The sequence below is a fragment of the Tympanuchus pallidicinctus genome, unplaced genomic scaffold (genome assembly GCF_026119805.1).
Source record: "Tympanuchus pallidicinctus isolate F22 unplaced genomic scaffold, pur_lepc_1.0 scaffold2, whole genome shotgun sequence".
NCBI lineage: Eukaryota > Metazoa > Chordata > Aves > Galliformes > Phasianidae > Tympanuchus > Tympanuchus pallidicinctus.
In genome coordinates, this window is record NW_026294721.1 from 33,747,073 (window position 1) to 33,771,077 (window position 24,005).

Genomic DNA, 24,005 nt, shown 5'->3' on the forward strand with positions numbered 1-24,005 from the left:
AGATTTAGCTTTTCAACAGTTTACACTCAAGTACAGTTAATTTTGATGGCCCCTGCATACTTCCCTTATGCTTACAAGTCTAGTTTAGATTTGGTATTGATTAGCAAATGAGACGCTATTCTGGCTCCATACTTGGTGAACTACATTTACTCTAGAGCTGTTTTCATCCTCTGTGCAAGTGGTATGCTTGAAGCATGCTGGTCTTTCTGAACAAGCTGAAATGTGAAGACATAGCCATCAAGCAGACAGTTGAGGATTTTGCTGTCAAGTTAGAAGCATTGAAGTAATACACAAACAATTGAGAAGGTTGCAAGGTGACCTGATAGTGGCCTTTCAGTATCTAATGGGGAGCAATAGGAAAGAAGGGGACAGATTCATTAGCATGGTCTGTGGTGATATAACAAGAGTAAATGGTTTCAAGCTTAAAGAGGTTAGATATAGGTTGCATATAAGGAAAAATTATTTTACCGTGAGGGTGGTGAGGCAGCGGAACAGGTTGTCCAGAGATGTTGTTGATGCCCTGTCACTGGAGACTTTCAAGGCGAGGCTGGATGAAGCCCTGGACAATCTGATCTAGCTGTGGATGTCTCTGTTCGTTGCAGGGGAGTTGGACTAGATGGCCTTCAGAGCTCCCTTCCTACTCTAAGGATTCTATGATTCTATAACTTGCGCCTAATACTGTTGATTTGAATAGTAAGACTCATTTGCAAGAACACAGGTGAACCATTGCTACAATCTTGTTTGCAAACTTTTACAAACTCTTTTTCTTAAAAGCAAGTATTAGGACAGATGTTAGTATCTATGCAATAGCCGATGGTCTGTAAAAACCTGATCAGCTTGTGCTAGGAGTGAGCTGTTAATTTCTTTTTGATTAAAACTGCTTATTCTGTGATCTTGTTTGAAAATATAAAAGCCCGCAGTCAACATTTTTAAAGTTTCGTATTTTGACAATGCTCTAGATATATACATCATGTATTAAACAGGTACAGAGGAAATCTCTTAAAACAATAAAATATAAATGAGTCATTTGGTGAAAGCAATGCAATTTTTCTGCCAGATGGATACTTATTTTCTTTCTTTCTTTTTTTTTTTAATGCAGAGATAGAATAATCTAATCAATCTTGCAAAGGGGAATTGCTATGAAAATAATTCATTTAGCTGATGCTTCTCACTTTTCAAAGTGACAGACTGATGATGGGTAATGCAAGAAATATTTAGTATTATGACTTTCCCTTTACTGTAGGCAGATTAAGCAAAGAAAGGCAAGTTATCTGTAGCCATTCCCTATTTGACGGGGGGATCGTTCTACAAAAATGTTACATAGGCTTCTCGATACAAATGAGTCAATACTAAATTGTCCATATAGATTCTAAAATTGTGTCTGAATTTCCTAATCTTGAGAGTGTTGATCAGAGAAGAGTTTTGACATGAAGTAAAAAAAATAACAGAACAAGTAAAAACTAACAATAGTAGGGAAGCAGGCTTGTTTATCTATTTGCCTTAAGCAATTTGGGAGGAACTATTAACAAAATGACAGCTGCCACTAGTAATAATCATTGCATGTGAGGTACTTCCTGGAAAAAGACAGATGGATTAAACCATACAATTACAGAACAATAGGTACATGTCTTATCTGGTATAGTTTTTTTGGTTTTTTTTTTCATTTCATTATATTTGACCCTTTTACAACAAATTTAATTTTCTGTATTCAGAAAACCATAATTATTTTTTTCTACACCTTCAAAGGTTTTTTCCCTTTACTTTTCTCTGGATATTCTCTTCTCTTCTCTTTTTTTTTTTTTTTTTTTTTTTTTTTTTTTTTTTTTTTTTTTTTTTATGTAAATACTAGAAGGACTGCAGCAGCCATACAGCTGCTGAAATTTGCTGCTTGTTTGTAGAAGCTACAAAGTAAGAGCATAAGAAATGCAAATCATCTTGACAATCTCCAACAGAACAAAGGAAACTGACTCTGCCTGGGACAGGGAAAAATTTAACACTGAGCCATAAAACATAGATTACTGTTATTTCAGGTAGAACAGTATTTTCATAGCCACCACCTGACAGGACGGATGTTCCCACTTACTGTTTGCTGTGTCTTGCTCAGGAGATAAACACCATTCCCACATTTCTTATTGCAGGAATCAAAAGAAAAGAAGCTGTGGTAAAAATGGAACAAGTAAATCTCCAGGACCACTTCATGTTGGAAGCAAAAGCATTACATTTTCTTGTGCTGAATGCAGCACGCTCACTGTGGTTCTGGACAACATTCTGGCCTCTAACACTTCTGCAGATATCCATAATATGTGCTTAAGTCTCAGTCAAAACAGTATTTAGATATGTGCTGGATTTAAATATGGAAATCAAAGCAATAAACTGACATTTCATTCACCACTTGTATACTCACCTCTGTTCTTCCATATAAAGATTGACAATTTATAACATTCCTGATATTACGGAATCTTTTTCACTTACCCTCATTTTGCATTATTCTCAACTACAAATGTTTTTGAACATTGTCTACAAGCTGCATGCAGAAGTTTCCTTTAGCTTTAGGCTTCAGCAACTCAGCTTCAAATACTATGGAAACCAGGAAGCCTAATAACTCTTGACAGTTTACATAAACTCAATAGCTATTCCACTGAAATCTGATGGGAAATGTTGCAGTCCTAATATTCAGATCACTACATGAATTAAACAAGGGTTTGATTCACTTTCTAGAAATAATTATTTTCAGTTTCATTGAAAATGCACAATAGCCAATCTCCTAAAAAAAACCTGGAAACATAGTCAACTCATTTTTTAAGAACTCTTTAGTTGAGGAGTTATTCCCCTCCTTCCCTCCTTGATCAAATTAAGGGAAATCTTACAAACTTGTGAATCACTATTTTAGTTTCAATTTAGATCACTGATTTAGCAAACTCTTTCAGTTTAAAATACATGTTCAAGTAATTTCACTCAACCAAATGCAAAATACTTTCCTTCACAGCTGCCCAAAATAATACAGGATTTGAGCTCTCTTAACTCTTACCCTCCTAACTCGAAGGGGAAATTATGATTGCATACTGAGAGTCATTACGATGATTCCAGCCAAGTTAAGAAAAATCCCACTAGTTTTACTAGTCCACACTGACACTTTCCAAGCAATAATGGAGACTCTGGATCTTTCTGTAGATAAGACTTTCATAATGAAGCTGAGGAGAACTCTGTGCTGTCCTTGCTCAAGCGTACAGATAACCATTTCAAACTGCAGCATTTCATACCTAATCCAAAGTCTGCAGAACTCAGTGCAGTTCTATTTACTGCAAATTGTTTGCAGTGGGAAAAATGTTTGTCTAAGCCAGCAGGAAGAACCTGCTTTTATGCAGGGCTAAGGCATTGCTGTAGAAAAGCATAACAGAATCTTCTGAAGATGTAAAGCTTCATTTTGACCCTAGACCACAATTAAACAGGAGCTTCACCATATGTTAGTAACGCAGGATCTGAGCTTAAAATCTGTGAATGTCTCTGCATCTCTTACCTGTCTAGCAATTTCTTGGTATTTTGCCTGAATAGGCCAGCTACGTCAACTACTTTTTATAGTAGGAATCACTGACTCCTTTAAAAAACTATCATCACTCCCAACTTAAACTCTCACACTTTCCAGGAAAGAAAACACTTGATTAGATGCAACATATGAAAACAATATTAGAATACGGTTTCCATATGCAGTGAATGCAAGTATTTGGTAACTTTCACCTATTACAGTTCACTTCCTTGGACATTACACTTAATAGTACCAAACCCTACCTCACTGCCTGGAGCTTTTGTTGTGTTAAGATGCAGCTCTCCCTCTGTGGCTGGGACCTTTTTGCTCCTGCATTTGCCAAACTTTTGCTTTAGATCTGAAGTGGGCAGTCAAAGCCAGCAACCAATGTTATGAATAGGAGATAAAGATGCTCAGATCTGACATTTGTTCACCAGCATTTTCCTAGTAGTTTCACAGCAAGACAAATGGCATGTAACAACAATTTCCTGTACTTACTAGGAAATTGCCAGGCATCTTTTTTTCCTCTTTATAATTTTGTACAATTGCTAATACGAGAATATGTAACACAAATCAAGCACGACAGTTACACTGATGTAACCTAAAACAACACTCAAGCAGCTTCTTAAAACAAAAGTAAATAATCAAGGTACATGTGATAAGTGCTGAAGGATATCTTCTGCCTCCAGATAGATCTCCCTTCTCACTGTATCTTGTAGGTTTTAAGAGTTCTCAGTACTTCCACTGTCATGGTTCATTTTCAGCATGAGTGATTCATTTTACACACAAGGAAATCAAAGGAACAAGAAAAAAAGGTAAAATCATAGAAAAAGATGCAAGTGTATGTGTGATGCTGTAACCACTCTGGAAGCAAAAAGGTTAAGTTTCTTTAATGTTTTATGTATTTAGTAAATTAAATCCCTTCCTAATCAGCACACCTTTTGTGATACTTCACTGATACTTCATAATAAACTCTACTGCAATATCTGAAAAGTATGCAACTGTGAAAAAAAGCACTTCTAAGATGATGGGATGTGTGAGGAATACACTCAGGAACAGACTAATGTTGTAATGCCTTTGTATTAAGTGACAAGACAGCCCATAGCAGACTGTCTGTGCAGCACTTGCCACCTGATACCCTGAAGCGTGCTGCAGAAGCACTGGGAGAACAGAAGTCGGAAGCTTCTGTCTCTGTACCTCATGGCGCAGGAACATGATGATATGCAATTAAGCTAAGGGTGTGAAAATCAAAACTGACACAAAAATATCTCTCCATAGTAACTAAACTGTGAAACTCAGTGTTACCAGAAGTCGCCAAATCCAGCAACAAAACTTACAAGGAGGAATGCAATATTTATAGAGTCATCAAGATTATCACATTTTCGTGCTATTAAATGCCATGTAGAGTGATTTAGGCCAGTACATAACTACTGGGAAATACAACAACAGTCAGCATGGAAAGTTATAGGTAGGTTCTTGCATCTTGTTCTGAAGCACCTGGCACAGATGCTGTGACAGAAAAAATGGAACTGAGTTCTGAAATTATATAAATAAGAGGATAAAAATATTGCATATTTTTCCCTAATATATACATTTAATTATTATCCTTACTGCATCAGTCCAGCTATGTAAAATGTAACTACACAGAATATTATTTTATTTTGATAGCTTGTTGACTAATATGGCTTAATTTAGAGATTTCATACTTCTATTTGCAAAAAAAACAAACAACGTAACGAAGACTACTAAGATTACTATTAACAACAAAAATTGACAGCCATTTGTGTGTGCTCATGTGTGTGCGTGCTATGTACAAGAAACACTTTTCTTTCAACACCAGAATTTTTACCAGATCCTTCTTTATTTTGTCATGTGTCAATTTAATTGCAAACATAGTGTGCACGTGTGACTGTGTGAAAATAATGGTAACAGATGGAAAAAATGTATACTCTCTCTTCCTAATGTTTTCCCCAGTGCCCTATTTAGATTGCTATCTAATATTTCTTTAGTCATGAATATTGTTGCTCTAGCATAGCCATCTTCTGTCGTCTGTTTTCACTTACACCATTCTTGGGTTGCTTTTTGAGCATTTTTTTTAATAAACCCAGTTCAACTAGTAACTCATCACATGCAGATCAGCTAAGTGAGAAAAAGAAAAGGTCAAGACAATCAGGAAAATTCTTAAAGAGGATTATTTTAGTGCAATCAAGAACTTCACTTCTACATCATTACCATTTTCTGTTTGAAAGTCATGCTTTGCAATCTCCTATTCCTGAAACACCTTAAGAATACATTTAGTTTTTTTAATCATGGGTTTAATATATTGTAAAAGCTGTCTCAGAAGCTTAATACTAGACATTTCTTCCACTTTGACTTATTACACTTTGACACATTCCTTTGACAAAGGCTTGTTCAGCCTGGAGAAGTGAGGATTGCGAGGAGACCTCATTGCTGCCTTCCAGTATTTAAAAGGAGATTATAAATAGGAGGGGAATCAACTTGTTACAGGGGTAAGCAGTGACAGGACAGGGGGAATGATTTTAAGCTCAAGGTTTAGACTGGATATCAGGTTAAAGAGGCTGCCCAGAAAGGCTGTGGATGTCCTATCCACTGAGGTGTTCAAGGCTACTTTGGATGGGGCCCTGGGCAGCCTGGTCTAATACTAAATGGGGAGGTTGGTGGCCCTGCTTGTGGCAAGGGGGTTGGAAATTCATGATCCTTGAGATGCCTTCCAACTCAAGCCTTTCTATGATTCTGTAATTTTGTGACCTAGCTTAGATTCTATGCTATTAATGAACTTCCCTCTGAATCAAAGTGGAGTGGGAGCATCACAAAGTGAAGGCAGGCTCCAGGATGCATTTTTTGCACAGTGCTTTATCCTCAAAAGTTGGAACAGAGGTGCACAAAAATTATATTTCTATACTCAATTTACTTTTAGTGCTGAGGTAAGCTTTTCATTTCTGAATACTGTGCCAATTAGGCTCAAGCTTATTAGCAGTCATTCTTACTTAGAGATTACATTTTACTTACAGTAAATTCAGCAGTCTAGAATTTGTCCATTTACTGCTTTATTTCTGGCTAGTAGAAAAGTATTCCAAGTTATTGAACCAGACCTTCACATTTACAGAGAAGTTTTACTCAGTATTCAATACGACTGGCAAAATGCGCCCTGAAAATAATTATTCCAATTTTATATTTTGGAAAATAATAAGTTGTGTTTCTGCATTAAAATTACCAAAAACATATGCTTCACTGTTTGCACACACAGACATTCACACTGCTATACAGACTTTCTTAAAACTGTAGCAGGCCTCTTGGATGATTTTCCCTAAATGAACACACACATGGGTTAAACAGCAAATTTAGGATTAGAAACAAAGATTTTTCAATTCCAGCAGAGAACTGAGAAAGTTCAGTAACATTAAAAAATAAGTAAAACATCTATTGCCAAAAATAACAATTATTCTAAAAACAACAAGCTTAAAAGTTTTAGTTATATAGCAAGATTAAAGCAAAATGGGTGTTAAAACCAAACAGAAAAGCATTTATGTCAATATATTTCTTTGAATATTTTCAGCAATATTACCTTTCCTTTAGGGGCACCCTGAGAAGCTTCAGCAACTGTAGCACAGTATGTATAAGCCAAGGCTGAGCTTCTGTGTCACTCAAGAGTGACGGTAGTTGAACATAAGGTGAAATCAGCTAAGAAAGCTTTGAATTACATCTATTCCCTCTAGACTCTAATGCTGTTTCAGCACTGAAGGCTTCTGCACTTTAATGGCAAAATCAACACGGTTTGGGCTTTTCCAGGTATTCCCATACAGCCTTGTATGTTCCCCACGGTCTCTCTTCTCTGAAATGTAGAAACAATAAACAGCAGACAAATGGTTTGTGAAACTTTTTTTCTCATGGATGACTTTTTCTTTCCACTTTACTTCAGCAGTTTGTGATTCTGCCATAACTTTGTTAAACTTTTCAGGTCCCAGGTACTTTCACTTCAGCAAGATAATGTACAAGGGAAAAGACAGTATTTAGACTGACTTTGAATGTCCTTGCAGCTGTGAAACGTGGATGGCAGTGCTGCTGGAACAAACTCTCTTGTGAGGTTTCCTGTACTTTTTGCTTGCAGTATTGCCAAGAATATTCGTAGGGCAGCTTTTTCACAGTAACTTGGAATTTCACACTCAAGATGAAAGTAATGCAAAGGCAAATGAGAGGCAGAGGTTCTTTTTTTTTTTTTTCAAGAAAGAATATGTCAAGTTAGCTGTGTTAAATTCAAGAAATAAGCACCTTCAAGGAAATGAAAAGATTCTCTTTTTTTCCCCTTCCCTTCACCAACTAATAATTTCCTACTTAATATTTCTTTTTGCTTTTCCCTGCCATCCATCAACAGTGGCATAGAAGTTGTTTCTAGTTTATCTGCTATTTATTTACTGGCATTCACAACTTCTCTGAAAAAAGGTTCAAAATCATCCAGTCTGTAGATTTCATAGTGCCTCTGGATCTCCACTTGGAGGTAGAAGTAATTGAAGTGGTGCAGTAGCACAGCTTGCTTATGCACATTTGTACACGGACTGTCCCATCTTGGCCTGTGAAAATTAAGTCCTATAGGACTTTATCCTCTATGTGTTCAAGCATTCTGCATCAGGTATTGTATTGTATTTTAACCACAAAACTCAGAAAACAGCACTGCAGTTCTGCTCCTTGCTACCTGTAGAAACCTACCAAAATAGCTTCCATTCTCTGTGAGTGAAATTGCTCACTTGAGAAATATTTTCGTCTTCAGCCTCTCCAAGGACATCTGTTTAACTTATAACTTTTTTAAAAAGTTATACACCTCTTTGTCAGCAGCTGAAGAACAGGAGATGTGTTAAGAGATGGTTGCGTGACTGCTCCTAAGCTCTTGCATGCACTGTGCCTCATGCCAAAGAGTTACAGCACTTTGGTCCTGCATGCAAAATTGTTTGTGGCATAACCACAAGGACAGCTTCCAAGCCCTGTAGATTTAATGAGTCTGAGCATACTTTTCACAATCCAATGTGTAGCAGATAGAATCTGAGACAAAAATTCAAAGCTTCATTTTCTAAGGACCACATGGATAGAGAGGGCCTAATGCTAGTGACAAACACTCAAAGGCCTTAGGAGAAGACTTAGCAAATTTTTGAATGGAAAAGTAAAGGTTCCTGAATTCTAGGATAAGGTTGCTTAACACACTGACTCTTCTTGCTGCATACTTTGCACGCTGTGCTAATATCATTAAGATATTGTTTGCAAATCTCTTGGCTTATCTTTTATTGCTTAGCACTAGAAACACACATAGACGGTAACTGAGAATACATCATGTTTAACAGTCATCTACTGATGGTGTAAAAATTCAGATGAATTCTTTTGCTGTTTGGAGGTCTTCCTTCAAACAAATGCAGAATTGAATGAAGCATCAACAGCTCTTCTGCTTCACTGAAACCAATTGCAACTGTCCAGCAAATGATGTACATTTTTCAGAGGCCAAGAGTGTAACGCCACAATCTTCATGTAGAGAACTCTGTAGATATCTTCTGTCTCTTGCTTCTCTTATCCTATTATTCACCATCTCATATCCTAGAAGCGGTGAGGTCCAGCTGAACAATTCTAGTAACATGAATGCATTTGCCAAGAGCTGACATTTTCCTCCAAGAGGTTAAAAGAGCTGGTTCCACATTAAATACCAGCTTTATTCTCATGCTCCTCAGGTGCCTATTCATTATAGGAACTACAGCTAAACTTCTGAGAAAAAGAAAAGAAAGAAGTCACAATCTCAGTATTCATGGAGAATAGTAAAATAAATATATTACTTTTCAGGGAAGGACACAGTTTGGGAGGGAATGGGAATGAATCACAGTGAATCATTTTCACTCACTGAATATAGTACAGAAATGGTAGGGGGAGGAGAAGGGAGGAGTGTGAAGACATTTGCCTCTGCCGTTTTCTAAAGTAACAGCTAAAACTTCTTAGGACTCCTTTAAAGGCTGTATGAAATGTTTAGTGTGGATATACTTCCTGTGCAAACACAGTAAAGGGACAGCACACAGGAAAAAAAAAAACCAAACACACAGGCTGATTTAACAGTGGCAGGGAGTACTAAGATGGCAGGCTTTAGGAAATAACATCCAAGGTCTGAGTGTTGTGCTTAGACAGAAGGATTGTACAAATCACCCTGCTAAATTACAAGGCAGACAGACCAACACAATTCAAAGGTAATAGAGAAGTGCTACGGTCAAGCACTTTCAAAGTGCGCAGGAAGGATTCTCTATCTTCTGTCAAGCAGAATTTAATGGAAGACAATTCTCTCTGTGCAGGCAAAGAGAATATTGGTATCCCCACATAAACCCATATTAGTATATATTCTTATCTTCTGCATGGGATGGCAATGGCTATGGAGCTGCTGTGTTGGCTTAAACATATTGATACAAATCACATCAACAAATTAAAGGTAGTATAAAACACTGAACGGGACTAAAAAGTACAAGCTAACTGACCATGATGTAAGAGTAGTGAAACTTCTCACCTAAAAAGCAAATGTCTTTATTTAATGCAAGTATACTATGCACGTCTTGCCAGGATCAATTTCTGTACAGTAAAAGCTAGCTATGGGAAAGAAGAAAATCTCTTTTTAAGTTTTATTTTAAAACAATATTGATTTTAATTTAAGAATTTTATGAGACCATCTGAATAAAGTATGTTTTGGTGAAAGTAACCTTGGTCATTCTGGAGAGAAAATACCTTCAAGAAGATAAAAAGGGAATCTGGCATATTCTAAATTAGAGTTCCTTTCAAGAGAATGAGCTTTTGTTTTTCTTTTTCACAACCAGTGCTATGTGTAGGTCTGCATTGTGATGACATGCACAAAAAGATTATGATGAAGACGGATAAGAACTGAAATCTGAAGGGATAAAAGTGATGAGAAGACCAGCACGTAGCCTAGGATTTCAATTATGAGTTTTCATACATTTCCCCAGTTCTGTAGTTCTTGGATGAAGAAATAAAGGCAGCTCTCTCTGGAGAGACTGCAGAAATTTCTGTAACATCAGTTAACAGTGTTTACCTAAGTCCATTTTTCACTGACTCATCTCCACACTGAACTGCTACAAGTTGGCCTCTGCTCAGGATGACAGCTTGGCAGGAAGCAGATTCCTCTCTTTGCTCAAGGTCTTAGTGACTCGCTAGGGCCAAGTTCTCTAGCAAAGCTGGAAAACGTGCCATGAAGTAAAACTCAGTTTGTTTTTCTTTTTTTTTCTTGGTCATAAAAAGAAGTCGTTGCCCTGCACAACAGAAGATGCAAGTTAGGACAGTGCTATGATTCAGAGCGGGTAGGCAGAAAAGTATGTGCTGGATGCAGTACGCATGTTGGCCAGCCCAGCTAGAACAAACCAAATGGAGAATGGTTTGCTGACAACATGAATGCTCCCTACCCAGAGGAAGGGAAAGGAGAGCTCCTCTTAGTGCTCCTTACAAAATTGAAGCTAAGAGCCCCAGAAAGGACCACACCAGTCTCCTCCTCCCACACAGTCATTTAATTTAAAATAACAAGAATTGCATCTTTCTTTTAAAAAATATCTACAAAGCGCATACACATTGAGACAGGTTATTCTTTGTTGGAGAATAGCACCTGAAGTAGGAGCTTTTTGTGTTTGGTCTTAGCCTACATAAATTCAGGGGGAACGCCTGAAAAATTATAATATGGTATGAGGACCAGATGGCGAAGTTAGAAAGACAGATTAGAAAGTGGGTGCACACTTTTAATGATCTGTGTAATTAAACATTGGAACAATTTAGCAAAATTGCAGTGGATTTTCCATATGGTTTAACATGTTTTGTACTTGGACTGCTTCATAACATGGTATCTTGTAATAAGTTTGTAAACAAAGTTTGGTAACAGACTTTTGCCTCAACTTGCAGCAAGTGCAGGAAGAGATTTAAAATTATTAAAAGGAAGGCTAATAAAAATATATTATTATATCCAGGTAATCGTACCATCATACAATACAGGGAGATTTCAAGCAATTTCCAAAAGGATTTTTTTCTCTAACTCAGTTAGAAAAAGAAGAAAAATAATATCCATAAGAGTTTTATAATTAAAGCCAAAGATTCATTTCCGTTTGAAACAGATGGTCAGGCAAAAGCATTCTGGATAATTTAGCAAAAGCTTGTGCTTCAACTAACTAACAAATTGCCGTTTTAATCTTTCATCTAGTTGCACAGGCTAACCTATTTATTGTATATGACAGATCAGGAAATATCTGCATTGCTTCAAAACATAAACACAGAACCAATACAGATTGAGAATTACAAACAGAATTACTATTTTTAATGGAAATAAAGAAAATAATTTATGATTGCAAATGAAGAGAAAGACAAAAAAGACACACACAGTAACAGAAAATAATGAGAGACCAAGAGTTGAGGGAATTGGGAAAAACCCACCAGGACTGTAATGAATAGCAGATATCTAAAGTATCACTGAGATCTTGCAGTGTAAGTTTATATACAATTTATACACATTGAAACACAACTCTTTTTTTCTTTAAAGTAAACTATGGAGCTATGATATTTGTACACCGGTCACTGGACTGATAAATCTTCATGGCAACACTAGAAACATGCTTTCACGCCTGAGAGTTTCTTTCTCAGGAGACAATGAGGGAGAGAGTTGTTGACACACCTTTACCTCTGGGGATAAAAGCAATTGCTGGTGATACTACACCCACCAACAGTGTTTCTTACATCTCCCTCCCTAATTAAATAAACAGCCATTTTGGTTTACTGCTGTTGCACCAGCAGTTGTAATTCATGAAATACTCATTTAAGCCAGTAAATATCTCACCTAGACCTGTGAATAGCAAAGTGTCAGGCTTGCCCTATTTTTCATTATTAAAGCTCACAATGTTTTTTGTCACTGTGGATACCCTTGTACACAACTGTACTTTTGTTTCTATTTTCAGGAAGTACCAAGTGAAAATATAATGTGAATGAATGGACGAAATGATATCGTGATGTAGTTACAGACAGAATAAATTACAGAATTAGAAGACAGTTCTACAAATATATTGGATATTATCCTGGGGAAAACATAACTCATCTTGTATTCAGTTGAAGGACTTAGGACACAAGTTATTAAGTAGACCTGAGTATTCCTCTACTCCCCACTCCTCCCACCTAAACCACGGACACAGTTAGCAGTGTATTTTAGAACATAGTCTTCACCCCCTCAATCCATTAGCATCCATTACCTCTCCTCATCTCCAAATCCAGTATGCAGCAGCTACACAAAGCAATTAAGAGACAACCAGTAGTACCTGCATTCTGTTTTAACTACTGCTGCTACAAAACTCTGGCAGAGCACATCTGATGAAGTGTTTGAGGAATGCTGACCTTATGGTTTAAACATCAGGCTACAGCTCAGGACATTGGGCTTTTGCCAGCCTTTGCCAATGACTTCCTCTGTCACCTTGGAACAACCTGTGTCTCATTTTCTGTAGGTAAAACAGGGACAGACATAGTGCTCTGCACTGTGAACTGCAAGGGCAGATTTAGTAAACGTACAGTAAGTGCTCAAAACCAAGAGTACACACAGTGAAGGACAACAGTTGAAGAAAAAACTAGGTAGTGCATCACATTAAGTGCTTCAGCGAGACAGAGCAAATTTCATCACTCAGCAATGATAAATCACCAGGCATACTCAGAACCAAGAAAATCAGAATGAAGATTTGTCCACGGCTATGGAAAGCAGCTATCTTATGGCACTGAATGTTCACTTACATGATCAAAATGTACAGTTTGGAGAATGCAGCTGTTAGAACACTCATCTTGCATGCTGCCCTGAAGCATGTCTGAGTAAATTTAATACATGTGGCTTAAATAAGCGCAAGTTAAACAGGGACTATTCCCATGAATCATGAAAAGAGAAAAGTGAGTTTTGAAAAATTTACACCTTAGAGGAGGAACTCTGTATCTTCCCTGAATTATAAGCATGGGTGCTATTAGGTTATTTTGGGGATATAAAGCATAATAAGTGTATTTGATATCCTCTCTATCGATACAGTTTCATCTTCTGTATTGCCCAGAGTGCTTTTGGAAAAAGGCTATGGAACTTGAAATAAGGAATGGAATTGCTCTGAAAAAATCTCAAAGTCTTTTTTTCAGGGAAGTTTCAAAAAAGTTTTTCCCAGTGCAAGAATTAAAAACACAAGGGGTAAGAGATACACTGAACAACAGATGCACAGTTCTGAAGCCCTTTCCTTTCCTGGGCTCCCAAGCTGGGAAGTGCCATCCTGAGACCAAAGCAGCAGGGGATGCTCTAGGCTCAGTACTGCCAGCAGGGCAAGATTTGAACATTACTGCTGCCATCCACCACAGGAGATTCAGGCTCCCTACACAGTTTGGTGCAAAACTGTTTTGCTGTTTGAACTAAGCAATCAACAAACTACTGTAACTCTGATGGTGCAAACAAAGCATACACCAAATTGCACTGGCAAAAAGCTTATCGGTTGGCCTTCAACGTGGCAGTTCGAAATCATGATGAAATGGAAAAACTTTCATGGGAATGAGTACTGCGTCCAACCCATACAAAATGACTGCAGACAAGATGTGCAGGTGACACAAAGGCTGGTGGAGTGATATACAGCAAGGGGTCAGGGCAGCCACAAAGTGATGAAAGTTACTTGATAAGTTTAGTAAACTTCATAAATTCAACAGAATGTGTTTTACTAACGCTCCTGAACTGATGCACAGAATGAATATAACAAGGGATAAAGGTGTACCAGAATTAGTAGTTAGGGTGGTGAAAACCCTTAATTCAAGAGTCACAGGGGGGGCATGCATTTCATCAGAGGCAGAGGTCTACACCTTACTACTGAGGAGGTGGTATTTGTTCCTTCTTACAGCTTGAATGAAATTAATATTGTAATGTTGTATTCACCTCTGACATTCATATTTCTCTACCAAAAAACTGAAGAAGGTGTGCAGAAAAGCCTCAGTTTCTGGAGAACTGGAGAAAGTGCCATACAATGCTATAGCAACACTGTAAGGATCCCAACTGTTTGGCTTTTTTTAAAAAAAAGTTAAAGATTGTGTACAGATGTATAATCAAAACAGGAAAACACTAGGTGCCAAAAGACTATTCAGTCTTAGGAATAAATGCATCAAAAGGCAGCACACTGTAGCCAGAAAAAAAAAAATTAGAAAGGAGTTAGACATATTTTTTAACTCAGATATTAAATATTACAAGAGATATAAAATGGGAAGTAATAGATTTTTAAAATTCTTTTCTGCTTTTAATCACAACTGGATGCTTTTTTTGAAGTTTAGCCAAGTAACTTTTATCTTCTAGTTAAACAGAATTTACTAGGTTTAAGTAATTAAATAGGAATTAAAATACAGAAAACAGCAACCCAGTAAGCTTGTGTTGTTAGCAAGACACTGCATTTGAGAAGTCTAATGTATAAACCTGTGTACCTCTTGGCAGCAATCATGACAAATTTGAGAAAGACATGATTTTAGCTGGACTTCAAGGACTGTCTTCTACTACAAGTCCTGATGCTGGCCTTTGCAGGAGTGGATAAGAAGGAAACAGATGTCAGTGATATCTCAGTCTGCTGAACCTGCAATAGACAAAATCTTCTGATTTTAGTACAACCCCAAGTTCGTGAAACTGTGGAAGAAAGTTGTAGGAAAGAAGGTACAGAAACCAGAAGATGTACTGTTTCATTTAAACTTGTTCTGTGGAGCTTGGCACACTCACATGCTAAAAAGCTTAATGACTTTCATGTTAATGACTCGCTAGCTTGACCTGTGAGAAGTTGAGAAGAGTGGTGGGAGTGGAAGCAGCATGACATGTTCCTCCCTTACAGAAACCCAGAGGAGGTTTGATGTAAACCAGGCACATTTTGTTCTTATGCTGCTGTTCAACACAGGAGGGTGCCAAGCACATTTTCACATTGATATCAAAAGCAAAATTAATCATTTGGCCTTTTTCCTTTCAAAGAGAACTCAAAAAATCTAGTAGCAGTACAAATCTCAAAGAAACTGAGTTTAAAGAGAGCAGCTGCAAGGTTGTGAGTCGCTGAAGGCATCGTGCAGGCTGGGGCTGTATTATCCTTCCACGGCCCTGCAAACTCTTGTTTGTGGAGATTTACTTTTATTTTACCCCATGCCTACAATGGACACCCTTCTCTGCTGCCAGAACAGTATGGAAAAGATTTCAATGTAATTTTCAAATCCTCGGTAGCTACACGCACAGTACTAAGAGATCAATTATTCTTGTATACTAGAAATTGATCTGGATAAGAGATTGCTCAGAGATTACTTCAAGGGCATAAGAAATTTGGTGAAGATAAACAGTACTGAACAAAAAGCTTCAACATTATCCTTGTCAAAATTAATTCTATTCACTCCATGCAAAGTGATAAAATGTAATGAAATTTGCTGATGAAAACTGATGAACTAATCAATACAAAAAGAGGTGTGCTCTCAGAAGAAGATTTAAGAGGGTTGCCCAAAGAAGAAAGATTACTAGTTACACCTTCTACCTTGAAGTTTTGCCAGTATTCAGAGCTTGTAAAGTTTTTTTTCTCAAAACAAAACAAAACAAAACAAAGAACCAGCAGGTGATGACAGGCAAAGTATAAAGACATTCCATTTATCCTCCCAAATTGTTCCTTTCATGCAACTTGCAAATTTTTCATTCTGTGTACCATACCAGCCACAGCTTAGTACTCTTTCTTTTCTCATAGGGTCATGTTTTCCCTACTTCTCTAGCCACCTTAAGAAACAAAAACATGTATTTGTTATCTAAAACAAATAAATTAGTCTGCCACAATGGATTTCAGCAAATACTGAGTTCTGAGACTACTTATGGCCTTTTTGAAACTGCATATTAGATACTTTTAATGGAGAACCATTCCTGATTTCAGGATCATTTCACTTTCTCTTGCATGTAGTTCTGTGCTAGATAATCTTAATTAGCAGGAGCAAAGTTTCATTCAAAAGAAGAATAATCATGGTTGTGTCAAGTAATTCTCAAAAGTGTTCTTTTTAGACAAAGTTAAGGAATGACAACAAACATCATGGCCTATAGTAATTTTATATGATTATATAGTTGACTTTTACAGAGACTGATGTTTATGAGGAATTTTTAAAACAATTTTTATTCTATGTTTATATGATATTATATATTCAGACCCCGTTCTCCATTCATTATTGAAATTGACAAAAACATTCATTAATCAGTTCTTTTATTTTGGTTGCAAGCTAAACTTTCATAATGTTGCCTGGATTATAACTCATACAAATGGAATTTATGAAATAGCTTATAACTGTACCATGGAATATACCTGTGTTGCGACACCCATTTAAATCCAAGCACTAAATAAGAACTTCTTTCATGCTTTAAGCTATATTTATATCTACTATTATTAACTCATTTGGCAGAGGCAAAAACAAGCATAACTCAGGGAAAGGGAACATATTTCTCTTTTCACACTGGCCTGCCTTTTACATAACCTTTTTGCTTCATCAAGAACTTAAAATATGTTCCACGGAAATGAAATGAAATGCTTTATTTAGTACGCTGCTCTACAGGAACGGAACACAGAAGGGAAGCTTGTATTACCTACCTGCTCAGTTAAATCTTACGCTCTTTTTTTGTTGTTGGAATGTACATTCTCTGTCTTTTCTTGGAAACCAGAAAATAAATGATTAAGAGTAAAAAGAGCAAAGCCAGTGCTGTCCTAAGAATACAGATCAATAAGGCGGTAGTTAACAGGTGAATTTCTGAGTACTTTTCTGAGCTAGTGCTATATTTTGGAAAAGTGGACCTCACACTGATAGTACAGTTTAGGATATATGCAACATGAAGTAAACCATATTTTATTTACTTTGCAAGGGAATATTCTCAATTTAAAGCAAGATGACCAAGGGAGCCTGTAGTTAGCCTCTGAATGTTATATACTAAAGAAGACAAACTTTCTTTCAGGACTCAGATAGAATGGACAACAGACAGCAGAGATATAGTTCTTTGCTCACATATCTCTATATCTGAAAAAAAAAAAAAATCCTACAGATCATACCATGTGTTATTACCATTATTTTTCCTTATTCAGAGAATGACCAATTCTCAGTGACATTTGTTGTCAAAGTCGATAGATCCAAAATCCACATTTATGTTCCAGAATGCCACTGGAAGGAATTGAGTATCTCAAGATAGTTCAAGAATTAAGATATAACCATGTCTTCGATCTAATTGCATTATGGAAGCTACTCTTTGCCATCAACCAATTCTGAAGCTACTTCAATTAAAATAAAATTTAATAGAGCATTAGTTCCTAGTCCCAAATGCAGCTGCCCAGTATCTGACACCATATGCTCTAACTTTTGTTGCAGTATCACTTTGTGATGCAAAAAGCTAATGCTATCCATATGAGTAAAAGGCAACTTTGAAACTGTGGATGGCTGTGTAAAAGCATTGAGTGCACAGTGCTGAATATGCAGAGCAATGAAAGAAAAAAAAGTTGTCTATTCTTTGCAGTAAGACCAGTAAGTTTCAGTGTTGTCTAGACAATACCTCAGATAACCCATTATATATAATCCTGTATAGGTGGAAGCATGAGTGCTCTTTCATCAGCTTGAAATCCAATCAGCATTCATTACTTCCAGGCAGAGAGACAGGTTTAATGGCCTAATTCACTTTCTATACCAGTTGTGTGTCCCAGCAGATATAGAAACCTATCAGATGGCTTCAGACACTAATGACTCCATTACTTATGATAACTCATCTTCCATTCCTGAGCTTCAGTACTGTCCCTCACCTCTTACAACAAGATCCATACAAAAAGATTGTCATTTTAGACTTACTTACCATTCATAGTACTTCCTTCCACTAGTATTTACCTGTAGCCAGGATAATATTTTTCTCTCCAACGTCATTTGAAACTAAGTAACAACAGTAACAAAAAGCTAACATAACAGTGGTTGATAAAATCATTGAAGCATTTGAAAAGCAATTCACAGAATAAGATTGAGAAATCCTAAAAAGGACAGAACTAGTATTTTTCACACCTGAAGGATTTTAAGAGAAATTTAGCATGAAATAATATGCTTGGTATGCAGATTTTGAGGAAAGGCTTTTGTGTTTCTGTTTTTTTTTTCCTTTTTCATGTTTTTCTTTCTTGCTCTGTGCCCTGCATTTGTCTTTCTCGTTCTTGGGGCTGCTCTGGTAGGGATTATTGTCCAGGATCACAGAGAGTTATAATCAGAGCTGACTTTTTGTTGTACCCATAGCATTTGTTAAATCTGCCTACAAATTGAGATAACTTAAAAAAAATATCCTTCCTGCCAATCTCCCTGTGAAGACTTTTTCTAGATCTTCTCAAAATTTGCACAAGAAATCCTCCTGAGCAAAGTATTAACTGCCTTAGTGTGTCTGTCCAGCAACTGGCAGGACTGTTGCTTTTGATTCTGAGTTGCAGGATTGTGGTTTCAGTGGTTTCTTAGAACTGTTTGCAGTGCTTACCTCTCATATCTTCCCTGAGATTGGACACGTAACACATCCTGGGATGTAAATAACCTGTGAAATCATGCTCTTTGAATGAATGTACTACTTACAACTCTGTAAACAGAAAGTTTGGTTTGAGAGCAGAGTAGTAGCACTGAAAACAAGAGAACAATGTATTGCTGGAGTGAAAACAGGAGTAACAGGTAGACAGGAAAATGACAACGTGGTGTTTTCTCACCATGATCTTCTCAGCAAATGGTTCAAGAAGGCTATCAAATTGTGCCTATTTTTAACACATTGTAAATCCAACCTTTGCCCTAAACCAGATCAGAGTTTTGATTTTTAAGGGAATCATCCTAACTGACAGCCACTGCAGCCTTAGAAAATGTACTCCTAATGTGTGCTCTACAAACACTTACATTTTGGCACATACATTTCATGCAAGAACTGATCCACTGTTCTGCTTTGCACTGTTTGCATTCAAAGACTCTCATTTTGCCTGAGAAAAAAAGAAAACAGAAATAAATAATCACAAAATAAAACGTGACCAGAGAATAACGCTCCCTGGTTGCTTTAGACCAGTAACAGCCAAAGCAATGATGAAACATTTCATGGATAAGAATGATCACTGATTGTGTAACATTCTACTACAGTGTCTTAATTATATTATGTCAAAATAAATTAAAATATCTCAATCCCTTTTTAAATAGAGTTTAGCATACGTATCTAATTTTGGGCCCTTTCTAAATGACCTCAGAAAGTCAGAAACGTTACTATTTCTTACTGGTGCTGAACTCAGTGTTCAATACAGGCCTATTTCAAAGATAAAGATGATCATTTATGTGTTAAAATGTAAACCAGACAGCATATTGGTTCAAAACCAGTTCCTGCTCCCTTGACTCTTCTCCTAATGTTTCCTGAAATGGAGATTCATTCTCAGACTAGAAATATTCATCATAAAAAGTGTATCTGCATTTGTCTACTTGGTACACACATTTGTGTATCGGTAACTGATGCACACTACTTTTAGAAGTCTCACTTTTTCTCAAAGACAAAAAAAAACCCATGCATTTTCTCAAAATCATGTATTTTACACAGGACACTTTGGAGCATGATATCTCAAGAAGTTATTATTGCTCCTTTTAATGACATTAATAGTACCTTTAAAAGAACTGAGAAATTCTCTTAGAGAAAGGCTGAGTTCCTAATTACTCACTGGATGTTCTGCATTTTAAATAAAGCTAGACAGATTTCTAAGATTAATTATTCCCCTAGAGATCACACAATGGAAAAGAATAGTAACAATATTGAACACTTACATGCACACACACATTATCCCTTTATTTACAAGTACTTAGTTAAGAAGTCCACTCATTAGATCTTCTCAGTGTATGCATTACAGAGTAACTCTAAAATTTGACTAGCTTGTTTCTAAATATTTGCTAATGACAGCTTTATTCAGCTTTGTAGCTGCAAATTTGCAAATTACCAGGTTCTGATAATATACATCTGCAGTTAGTTCCTTTTAAAAAAGACTGGGGACATTTTGGAGTGTTGAACATGATTCAGACTTTAGTGTGCAATGATTTTAGAAATGCTTTCATTTTTCAACTGTAGTCAGTTTATATGAATGCGATTTCTCATTCAAATGAGATGTAGTTGGAAAGCATGCTTACTTTAAATTTTACCAAACTGTGTTACCAGCTATTTAGCAAATGAATAATCTGTTTTACATAATTCATCTTGAAAGTTGAATGTGTATTTGTATTGTATCAATTATCACAGATCACCAGAAATATACAATCTGTACATCCCATTAATCATCTTCACAGACATACTGGAAGGAGGCAAAGGTGAAGGAGCTCTCAAATCATACGTGTATTGGAAGAAGAAATTCTGCCTCAGAAGTTTGAATAACAATAAGTTTACTGAATTTGTTTAAAATAAGCAAGGATAGAATTGTTATTTTTGATGCAAAAAAAGAGACAGACTACTTTCCCGAGTGCCATAAAAATAAACTATTTTAATAGCCACATAAATAAAAAGTTTAAAGTAGATTTTTTCCCCCCAAACACAAAGATGGCCTAGCTTCTGTACAGAAACTGAACAATACTCACGTGACTACTTAATTAAATAATCACTTTGTTACATTCAAAATAATTGGAGGCAAATACATATTGAAATGATGTACCTGAATCATTCTCCTCTCTCATCCTAGCAGTGTCTACAGCATTTCCTTGTTTTACAGTACTCTGAGGATTTGGATCTGTTGAACAAAACTCTGAATGACTGAGTGAAAATAAAATTAAAAATCAAAAGCAAAACAAATAAACAACCCTTGCATCACCCACTAATTAAAGTTTGAATGGAAAAGAAGAAAGTATTGTGCTGTAAAATAAATTACGTCTTGCATGTTCTGTAGAATAGATATCTTAAAGTGTTTAAATATTACATTCACTTTGGTGATGTGCTTTTGCCTATGCCTATAATAAATTATATATGACATGTGCTAGTTATTCAGGTGTGCTGATAACAACCTTCTGGTTTTACTACAAATGAGGAAAGGTTAGCACATTTAGGGAATTTAAAAAGTATTTCTGGTTTACCTAAGAGAGACACTGTCTAATTCAAAGCAGCTTTCCTACTATCTTATTTCTCTCCCTAGCACCCCCAAAAAAGATACTGTTGGCTTCAATTTTTGCTGTGTTTTATCAAAAAATGTCACAGGTTGGTGGCTAATACTCTCAGACCTACAGAAGTTTTCAAGCTTTGCTTTTCCTTTCTCTCTATGAATCATCTGCCATTCCAGACTCTCAAAAAATTCTAACTAATTCAGGCAAGGAACAATCATTTGTCCACCAAAAATGGGCCTTCTGAAGTTAGGAGTAATTGTGTTCTTATCTGGAATGTAGCTGTGATGGAAGAGCACCATTCTTCCTGTAGAGGAGAAAGTCTGTCACAGGGATGTTTATGTATGTTCGATGCAGCGTCAAAATATCTCATCCGAGTGAAATTTGAGAACAAATTAAAAGATGACAGCTTTCCTCCATAGTGCAGAGCAGGCATTTCTGGTGTATTGTCAGAATTCAAGGAATTTGGGCCAAGCTGTCTTAGGCTTGGCAAAAACAAGTATGCTGAAAGTCTATCCACCAGCAAGACGTGATCGGCAATGCAATGACTGTCCTTTTTTCCGATTTGCTTTTTTCTTGTTCTTGTTCTTCTTTTGCTTATTAGCACCTTTACTTTTATCTGACTTCTTCTTCTTTTCATCCTCTTTAAACCATGGACCCCAGACTCCTCCATTCAGCTTTGGGTTACTCCGTGGATCCTTAGGTGGGTACCGAACAGGAACCGCAGTCTTATTAAACTGTGAAAGCCTCCTCAACAGCTGTTTCACTACATCAGGATACTTTGCAGAGAGGTCCACCCGTTCGTATGGATCAGCAGTTATGTTGAAAAGCCACACAGTTTTGCCAGCTGACCAAGAAACACGTTCATTATGCCAGCGATTGGGGCCCATGTTGCTGAAGGCCTGCGGAGGAACCCAGTCACTATATCCTGGATTTCCTGTCAGTAGTTTCCAATGATTCACTCTGATGGCAGATTGAATTGCAGTGTTCCAGATCCCATAGCCAGCTGCCCAAGAACCATTTTTGGCTTTGGTGTAAATTGGGTCAATGTTGTGTAAGATGTCTACCCGTGGAGAACGTCTGCCTTCGCTAATGGTTTCCCATATATCATAACCATCTAACTGGATATCTTCATCAATCTGTCCTTCAGCCAGTGTGATCAAAGTGGGGAACCAGTCCGTGATGTGCACAAGCTCCTTACACACAGACCCTTTGTTTTTCAGAAGGGGGCTGTGGACAAACCCAACAGCACGGATACCTCCTTCCCAGTATGTTCCTTTGCTCCCTCGGAGAGGCCAGTTACTTCCTCCAGCCATTGGCTGCCCACCGTTATCTGAAGAGTATATGATAATGCTATTGTCATAGTAACCATACTTCTTTAGAGCAAGGGTTACGTTGTTTATGGCTTCATCCAAACAAGCTAGCATCGCAGCATATCTTCGCCTGTTTATGTTATTTATGGATCGATAATGTTCAAAATACTTTCCTGGTGCCTGAAGAGGCGAATGAACAGCTTGGTAAGCAATATATAAGAATATAGGTTTCCTGGGATTGTGAGAAGCTAATATTTGTTGTACTTTTTGCGTGTACATCTGTGTGGAGTAGATGCCATTGTCGTGATCCCAAGCTGCATTATCATTCTCATACAGGTCATAGCCACATATTCCAGGGCTGTCACATTTGAAGTGAGTGTAGTAGTCACCGCTGCCTAAGAGTGAGCCAAAGAAACTGTCAAATCCTCTCTGTGTGGGCATGCATTCTCTGCGATAAAACCCCAAGTGCCATTTGCCAACCATGTGTGTTGAGTAACCAACCTCCTTCAGCTTCTGAGGTAGCGTGACGTTATCCAGAGGTAGGCAGTTGGGCTGGGTTGGCCGTATAATGGAGTGCTGAAGGCCGGTGTGTATCTGGTACCTAGGGGCAGGCAGGAGAGAGACATTTGCATCAGGCAGGGGGAAAAGGAAAGCCTTCAGCCCTTACCCATGGACACCCATGCATATAACTGATAGAAACAATTCTTAAGCACGAAGCAATTTTTATTTGAAATATTTCAGAGTGCATATGTCAAAAACTAACAAGGTTATACTACTAAATCTGCTGAAGCAGGAGAATGGCATCTGTTTTACTTCACGAGCATTCAAAAGAGTGGCTTCTCCCTCGCTGGCCACTGGGCAACAATACTGAACAAGTAACATGACACAGCACATCACACACTCCCCTCCCTTTTGGCCTCATTTTTAGCACTCTGATTTCCTTGTAGCTGTGAGCAGTGTCAGAGAATCTCAGAGGCAACAAGCTCCCTGCAAAGCATTAGTTAGGCATTACT

At 37.2% G+C, this 24,005-nt stretch overlaps 1 protein-coding gene across 6 annotated transcripts in view; it reads right to left on the bottom strand.

Annotated features, from left to right (window-relative positions):
- Positions 1-24,005, bottom strand: part of ARSJ (arylsulfatase family member J) — an 85,123-nt gene that overhangs the window by 25,238 nt on the left and 35,880 nt on the right. For 3 of the 6 annotated variants that reach the window (XR_008206454.1, XR_008206453.1, XR_008206451.1), the window contains exons 2-3: positions 21,241-23,593; positions 15,014-19,548 (exon numbers count right to left, since the gene is read on the bottom strand). Coding sequence is in view for 1 of the 6 variants with exons in the window: in XM_052681807.1 (XP_052537767.1) it covers positions 22,192-23,593 (1,402 nt within the window). In the remaining 5 variants the exon portion in view is untranslated. Of the gene's footprint in view, positions 1-14,744; positions 19,549-21,016; positions 23,594-24,005 lie in introns of those variants that run through there. The other 3 variants (XR_008206452.1, XR_008206455.1, XM_052681807.1) reach the window with 3 other exon arrangements.